Genomic DNA, 8,400 nt, shown 5'->3' with positions numbered 1-8,400 from the left:
CAATGGGAAGGAGGAAGGGGAGGAGGGGGAGGAGGGAGGCGGGAAGGGGAGGGGAGGAGAGGGAAGGGCAGGGGGAAGGAGGAAAAGGAGGAGAGGAAGGGCACAGGGAAGAAGGAAGGAGGAGAGGAAGAGAGGCAATGGGAAGGAGGAAGGGCAGGAGGGACGGGGAAGGGGAGAAAGAGGAGGGGCAGGGGGAAGGAGGAAGGGGAGGAGAGGAAGGGCACAGGGAAGAAGGAAGGGGAGGAGAGGAGAGGGAGGGGAAGAGGGGCAATGGGAAGGAGGAAGGGCAGGAAGGGGAGGAGGGAGGCAGGAAGAGGAGGAGAGGGAGAGGGCAGGGGAAGAAAGGAGTATCCCTGGTTCTTATAGGAATTCATTCAAGCCCATTCAACTGTGGCTTTTTTGACTGTTCATCAATTCTGGCTGGTCCATCTACTGGCTAGTGCATAGAATCTTCTCCATATCCCTAAGACACCCCAAAGACACGGAAAACCTTGCACAACCGACACCTTCCGACCCCAAGAGTGCCTGACCGGTTGTCAGAATAGGCATTCTGACCCCAGCTAGGCCACCCCAAGCCTAACCTCCAAAACTGGTCTCCCGCCTTTGGTCCCAACCTTGGAACAAGCTCATTCCCACCCTAAGACCTTATCCGGGCGTCTCGTTTCAAAAGCCACCAGGCTGCCCTTCTTTACATCCATACACAACATTGTACGGAGAGTCCTTGGCTCACGGCCGCAATTGGGAGCAGAACCTCTGTGGCTAAGCCAAGGTGGCCCTCGAGCCACGCCCAACTGGACGGTCATTTCCGTCACGGCGGTGAAATGAATCATGGCAGTCGTTAAGCGAATCGGGCCGCCGTTGGGTAAACCTCGCTTCCCTCACTGACTCTGCTTGTCGGAAGGGTGATCACGGGAGACCGCAACTGTCGTAAACGAACGCTGGCGTCCCAAAGTGTCCGAAGTTTGATCACGTGACTGCAGGGAATGCTGCAAAATGGGGCCAGGACCTGCCTTGGCTGTTTCCGATGCTGTGGTAACTTTGCATGGTTGCTAAATCAACGGTTATAAGCTGAGGACCACCTATACTGCATTCCAAAGCTTCCTTGGCCCCAAACGGAGCCCGGTTCCTCACCAAAGTTTTTCAGGCCGATGTAATTGATGACGGAGCCGCTGAGGTCGATGGCTTCCAAGGACTTTCCAATATACTCTAGAAAATCTACGCTTCCTTCCTCTTTCAAGTCCTCGCGATACCAATCCATTTGGTCCTGGAAACTAAAGCAGAATAAATCTGTTTTTCATGGGGGGGAGGGAAATATTAAAATCTCCTGATCTCAATACAGGTAGCAGTTGAAGGAGTTCGCCACCTAATAGTGAGACCCCCAAATATTGTGGTCAGGTGTGAATCCAGGTGATTGGAAGGGGGGAAAAGATACAGCCCTCCCACCATGCGCTTGTGGATATAACAGGCACCGCATACCGAATGGCCCCTTGCAGCTTCAGGACAAAGATGGCAGCTGCGATATCACCGCCATAACGCTCGTGCAGGTCGACGTCATACCTATGGGTGGAAAAGGTAAAAAAAAACAACTCCTTGAGAAATTCTCTGGTTATGGAACACTTCCATGTCGTGTGTGGACTTCAGCTCACAGAGTTCCCCAGCCTGCATGTTTGAAGATTCCTGGACTACAATTCCCAGAATTCCCCAGCCAGCATGCTTGAAGATGCCTGGACTACAATTCCAAGAGTTCCCCAGTCAGCATGCTTTAAGATGCCTGGACTATAATTCTCAGAGTTCCCAGCCAGCATGCTTTAAAATGCCTGGACTATAATTCTCAGAGTTCCCCAGTCAGCATGCTTGAGGATTCCTGGACTACAATTCCCAGAATTCCCCAGCCTGCATGTTTGAAGATTCCTGGACTACAATTCCCAGAGTTCCATATCCAGCATGTTTGAAGATTCCTGGACTACAATTCCCAGTATTCCCCAGCCTGCATGTTTGAAGATTTCTGGACTACAATTCCCAGAATTCCCCAGCCTGCATGTTTGAAGATTCCTGGACTACAATTCCCAGAGTTCCATATCCAGCATGTTTGAAGATTCCTGGACTACAATTCCCAGTATTCCCCAGCCTGCATGTTTGAAGATTTCTGGACTATAATTCCCAGAATTCCCCAGCCAGCATGCTTGAAGATCCCTGGACTTCAGTTCCCAGAATTCCCCAGCCAGCATGCTTGAAGATGCCTGGACTACAATTCCCAGAGTTCTAATCCATCTCTGTCCAATCTATTCCTACAGCAAGAATTACAGGGAGCTTTTTAGAATCCCCCCCAGGCACACCTACTTGTTTCCTTTTTCCTTTTTCCATCTCTTTAACTTCTGGCCGATTTCCACAAAGCTTTCAATGTCGTAGAAGCGGCTGGTGAGAAAGTGGAATATCCCACCTTTCCGGGGACTGGAAGAAAGACACCCTGAAGTGCTGCTAAACCGAGAGCTGACGACGTACAACGAGGTCAAACGCTTGCTCTGACGGAGCTGCAGAGAGAACGAAGCAGAAGCAACGTTTTCAGCAAAGAAGGAAACTCCTGTTCCTTGAGATAAGCAACGGCGGGATTGCTAGCACGTTTTCTTAAGTCACACCTCCTGCAGATCACTAACCTCCTTACAGGTTGTCCTCGTCTTACGACCACGGTTGGGACCAGAATTTCTGTTGGTGGAAAGGATTGACTACCTGAATCCTACAACAGGGAGGTTTTGTGATTGTGTAACACACCTAAGAGGATAAAGGATACAGCCCTGGGATTCTGGCATGCTCTTCCGTCCAAATACAAAGGACCCATCCCTGCGTAGTTTCAGACACAGGCTGCCTTCTGCTGAGTGATTTTCCTCGATTTAATAGCACCACCAGCTGGTCAGCATTTTAGCTACACAGCAAATAAAATGTCTATAGGGCAGAGGTAGGCAACCTTGGCTCTTTTATGACTCGTAGACTTCAACTCCCAGAATTCCTGAGCCAGCCATGCTGAGGGGAAAGGGAGAGGTTTCCAAGCTGAGCCAGGTTGGCTCAGGAATTCTGGGAGTTGAAGTCCACGAGTCATAAAAGAGCCAAACCTCAGTGTGTCTCTTCCAAGTCCTGGCTGGATTTGGGGGTCCTTATTCACAGGGTGCCCCTAGTTCAGGGATAGACAACCTTGGCTCTTTTATGACTCGCAGACTTCAACTCCCAGAATTCCCGAGCCAGCCATGCTGAGGGGAAAGGGAGAGGTTTCCAAGCTGAGCCATGCTGGCTCAGGAATTCTGGGAGTTGAAGTCCACCAGTCATAAAAGAGCCAAGGTTGCCTAGCCCTGCGATTCTCAGTCATCCAGGTCCTGGCTGTCCCCAAACCCCAAAGGTGCTTTTTCAAGAGGCAACTGGATTTTCTTGTTTTTCTTTGAAGACGTTTCGCTTCTCATCCAAGAAGCTTCTTCAGCTCTGACTGGAGGGTGGGGAATGGAAGGATTGATACTCCTTGCAGAAAAACTGGTCCTTTGCCTTCTTTCAGAGAGTCGTTGGGAGGCACTTTTGTCTCAAAAGTTCTTTTTCAAAAAGCAACTGGATTTCCTTGTTTTTTCCTTGAAGAGGTTTCGCTTCTCATCCAAGAGCTGAAGAAGCTTCTTGGATGAGAAGCGAAACGTCTTCAAGGTAAAAAAAACAAAAACAAAGTCCAGTTGCCTTTTGAAAAAGCATTTTGGTACACGATGAAGCTTAGAATCTTCCAGGTGAAACACCCAGGAGCGCTCAAAGACTCACAATTCAGTCGTCATTGGTTTCATCCTGCTGAGAATTGAAGGCTCGCTGGGACCTTAACAGGGGTCTCCAGATGTGGGGGGGAGCCATTGTAGCGTCCACCACGTTAAGCGCCAGGATGTAAGGTTTTCCACTTAGCCTCACAATTGCNAAGATGTCTTCCACCTTTTATACCTTTCCAGAACAAAAAGATCAGGTCTTGGTACTAGGCATAAGATGGCACAAAAAAATAATTCCTAGATGATGACTCATACAGAGCAACCCAGGCTCCATCCGTAACTCCTTTTTCCCCTCCCCTTACTGTGCTCTTTTCATATAAGCAATCACCTATACCAGCGGTTCTCAACCTATGGGTCGTGACCCCATTTGGGGTCGATCGACCATTTCACGGGGGTCGCCAAGCAAGGCTGTCCGCCATTTTTCCCCCTTTTCCGGCGGGTGCCTTACCTCCCTTGGGCTGGGCCAGCTGGTGGTCGGCCTGCTCCGCCTCTGCTGCTTGCCAGCTATGCCTCGGCAGGCGCAGGGGGCATAACCACGCATGCGTGGCGCTCCCGGGCAGGGAAAGTCCTTGACTTACGACCGGTTGGGTAGTCCTCGACTTACGACCGGTTTAGTCCTCAACTTATGACCGGTTTAGTCCTCGACTTACGACCGGTTGGGGTCGCGGCATTAAAAAGGTTGAGAACCACTGACCTATACCTAAAGCATGAAGCCCTTACTTTTCCAATATAAATATATATATAAACCATCTGATCAAACAATTAACTACACAATAATGATTACAAAATAACAAAACAATGATTACATGATAACACTATAAGTATCAATATAAAATGGTTGCTATATATAAAATAAATGCTAATGTCAAACTTAAACGTACTAAAATCATAAGCACAATAAAATCCCTGCCTTAGACACAAAAAAAACAGCTGGGTGACTTTGGATTCCACAATTTCTCTCCAGTTCAAGAAATGGATGTTCAGCTCCTGGGGTGCCCGAGTTTCGAGGCAACACACAAACACACACACACACACACACACACAAAGACAGCTATTTAAATAAAAGGCGCGACAAAAACCTAATGCAAAATATCTGTGGACAAGGCGGCAGGAGAGCTAAAGGGAAAGCTGGCACCCCCGGGGTCACAAAACCTTCATTGCCCTTCGTGGGAAACCGAGGTACCGAGTTCAAATTCGGTGTCTTTGTCCTGAAATCGGTTTGCCACGAAAAGCAAAAAAATAAAAATAAAGCCCCGCTATAAAGGACTCACCAGCGCCGGCGCCGCCATCTTTAGCGTGTCACGTGACTCCCGCCGTCTCAAAGAGGGCCCAAGAGAGACCTTGCTATGGCCGGCTGGAGACTGCGCATGTGTCAGTTTTCGGGCATGCTCAATAGTGAGAAGTGACACTCCTCCCCGCCCTTTGCCTTGCCCTTCCTTGGCGTTAGCGCCCCTTGCGGTAGAATATGGGGATGTTTGCATTCAAACGGTAGTTACAAAGGAAAAGACGGTCCTTGATAACAGGAAAAAAGATACAATAATCAATTGCGTCGCCTTATCAGCCAAGAGCAACAATTAAAAGAAATGTACGGTTCCTAAAAAGGGTTTATCACCAAATCAGGGTAGACCTCTGAGAAAATTTTGCAGTAGTTCAAAGGTTGGTAAAGTTTTTTTTTCCATGGAAGAAAAACATTCTGCACATGGTCAGAGGCCCTGTTTTCTTTGGGGAATTGCCCGAGCTACTGACTCTCTCCAACCTCCTGGGAAAGTCGTAATCATGTGATCCGGGGACACAGCAACCATCTTAAATACATGCCGGTTGCCAAGCGCCGAAATCTTGATCATGTGACCATGGGGATGCTAGGACGGTCGTAAATGCGAGGACCAGTCGTAAGTCATTTTTTTTTCAGTGCTGTTGTAACTTCAAATGGTCACTAGAGGAATGGTTGCACGTTGAGGACTACCAACTCTGAGTGCAAAGTTTCTGTCGCTAAGTGAGACATTTGTTAAGTGAGTTTTGCCCCCTTTTACAACCTGTCCTGCCACAGTTGTTAAGTGAATCACTGCAGCTGTTAAATCAGTGACACGGTTGTTACGTGAATCTGGCTCCCCCATTGTCAAAAGATCACAAAAGTTGATCACATAACCTCGGGAGGCTGCAACCGTCGTAAATATGAACCCTGTTGCCAAGCTTCCGAATTTCGACCACGGGGATGGTGCAAAGGACGTAACGGTGAAAAGCGGTCACAAGTCACCTTTTTCAGTCCCATGGCAACTTTGAACGGTCACTAAATGAATGTTGTAATGTCGAGAACTGCCTGTTAAAAAAAAAATCATCAGGGTCCAGTCCAAGCTGGGAATAAACAAAATGGAGTCTGCTTTAGAAAGAAGGTTGCGGTTTATTGAAGAGCAGAGCTAGACAGAAAGATGGCTCTGGGAAAGCAGACCCCCTGTAGCTGGGAGTGGTGGGTTTTTATACCTTCTTGAGCTTTTGTTTGGAGTTCTTCCTGTTTGAGGCTTTGTATTTCCTGTGTCATGTACTTTGACTTGAGTCTGAGTGTGCCCTTAGGGTATTGGTGGGTTAATTCTATTATGTCTCTTGTCCTTAAAATTTGGGTGGGGTATGTAGATTTTAGGGGTCTTTGTTTTTCTAATTTCTTCAGTTTCTAGCTGGAAGGCTCAAACCTTCCTGAATGGATTATTGAATTTGCATTTCTAAAAGCTGGCCTCTGCTGAGTTCTCTGCTTGGGGGAGAGGGTCTGGGGCTGGTTTCTGTCTTTTTTTTAAAAAAGATCTTCTCCATTATTCCTTTTGGGAAATACATTCTGCCTTTTTAATATTCCCCCAAATATTTCTTTCTCTGGATTCTTCCCACATGCCTCTACATGCACAAAATAAATCAACAAATCTGTCATTACATCTTTCTAGCTCTGAACGGACTTGCCCTCCATGTAGATAAAATTATCCCTTCTTGAGCTGCTGGCACCTTGGCATTCGGTGGCCGCCTTGCATTCCTTCCAACCAGCCGTTCCTTTTGTGGTGTGATTCATAACTTCCTCCTTTTGCTTCTGAAATTTATCGCCTGTCGCACAGAATGTTCTTCTCCCCTCGTACAATACAACGGTTGTGGCACTTGGCACTGCCATCCTTCTGTCCTGCAACCTGGGGTGACTCTGCTCTCTCACCTGGGCACCTGTGAACTTTGAATTAACTGCCCTGCTGGCAGCCACCGAGTTAGGTGTGGATTTTTGAAGCACACAGAGACATTTTCGGGACAGGCCCAGCAGGTAAACAATCTCCAAGTTCACAGAAAGGTGAGTTAGGGAAGGTTGCCTGGTAAGTTACCTGCTCAGGTTATAATTCCTCATTTCTTCCCCTCCCAGTTCACTTTCAGACCTGGACACCTTTAAGCAGGCTGCCCTTTCTTCCGGAGCGAATTCAAGTCCAAACAGGACCCTGAATTCAGCTTCTAAAAAAAATTAAATTAAATTAAAAACGGTCTGCCAGTTTTGACCGCGTGGCTACTTTCTCGGAAAACGACTCCTGGTTTTTAGAAGGTGCAAATAGCTGGACGTCTCATCCTGAAGAACTTAACGGGGATGTTCTAAGGTGAGTTGAAAAAGCGAAGAATGGAATTGGGAAGGTAAGTTCTGATGGATCAATTCTGGGAAGCTTCAGGGAAGCCTGCTCCACACACTTTGCAGAACAGGAAATTAGTAATTTAATTATAATTAGGGATTATTTTAGGATCTCAGAGGTGGTTTTTTTCCCCCCCTCTTTCAAAAGGCAACTGGACTTGTTTTATTTGAGGGAGACATTTCACTTCTTATCCACTTCTTATGATTGGATATCATATCATATATGAGACAAAGTATGACCTGGGTTACTAAGAATCTCCATAGATTGTTTTAGGAATTGTCCCCTTAAAAAGAAACCTCAAAAATCAGGATCAAAGTGGCCAGAACAGTAAGATTGAAATTTACTGGGGGAAGTTCCCTTTAGAAAGGATGGGAAATTGCATTTTTCAAAATAAAGATTTACAGCGCTGTTTTTCCACAGCTATTTTTGTCTCTCTCTCTGGGTGGATTTGTTTGTTTTTTTGCAGTGGAATAAAAATCAACAGGGAAGGAAATCCAGTATAAAGTTATTTCAGGCTGTTTTCTCAACCTCCCTCTTCAGCGCTGGCATTTCCGGCTGGTTTTTAAGCCTGCTAAGTTTTGTTCCAGATCAACCAAATTTAGATGCTGCTGGCGTTCACGTAAAGTTTGATTTTTCCTCTAAAAAGCCTCTTCCATGCCGTATTCTGCTTAGGACATGGTATTTAAAATACCTGAATTACTAGCACCTGCCAATAAGTACAGGTAGTCCTCGTCTTACGACGAAGATGCAGCCTGGAGTTATGTCACTGTGCCTGAACTTATGAGCTGATTTGTGACAGCTGCTAAACTGGAACCTTTGGGGAGGGGAAGGGGCTGTCGTAACTTTGAAGATTCGCTAAGCAACCAGTTGTTAAGCGAGGACTACATGTAAAGGATGTATTTCATCAAGGAAGGGAGTCAACCAGGTAATTTTGAACTCTCACTACTTGTAACTTAACAACTGAATTCTCTTAAGATCTA

At 46.9% G+C, this 8,400-nt stretch overlaps 1 protein-coding gene across 1 annotated transcript in view; it reads right to left on the bottom strand.

Moving 5' to 3' along the window:
- DMAC2 (distal membrane arm assembly complex 2) overlaps nt 1-5,088 on the bottom strand; it is a 7,507-nt gene extending 2,419 nt beyond the window's left edge. Inside the window, exons 1-4 of the mRNA XM_015824579.1 lie at nt 5,054-5,088; nt 2,341-2,531; nt 1,477-1,557; nt 1,132-1,271 (exon numbers count right to left, since the gene is read on the bottom strand). Coding sequence (XP_015680065.1) covers nt 1,132-1,271; nt 1,477-1,557; nt 2,341-2,531; nt 5,054-5,071 — 430 coding nt within the window. The 5' untranslated portion in view covers nt 5,072-5,088. The remainder of the gene's footprint in view (nt 1-1,131; nt 1,272-1,476; nt 1,558-2,340; nt 2,532-5,053) is intronic.
- Nucleotides 5,089-8,400: the final 3,312 nt, after the last annotated feature.

Source organism: Protobothrops mucrosquamatus, unplaced genomic scaffold (assembly GCF_001527695.2).
Source record: "Protobothrops mucrosquamatus isolate PMUCROS unplaced genomic scaffold, P.Mucros_1.0 scaffold2283, whole genome shotgun sequence".
In the NCBI taxonomy this organism is placed as follows: domain Eukaryota; kingdom Metazoa; phylum Chordata; class Lepidosauria; order Squamata; family Viperidae; genus Protobothrops; species Protobothrops mucrosquamatus.
This window is presented reverse-complemented; position numbering and strand designations above follow the sequence as displayed.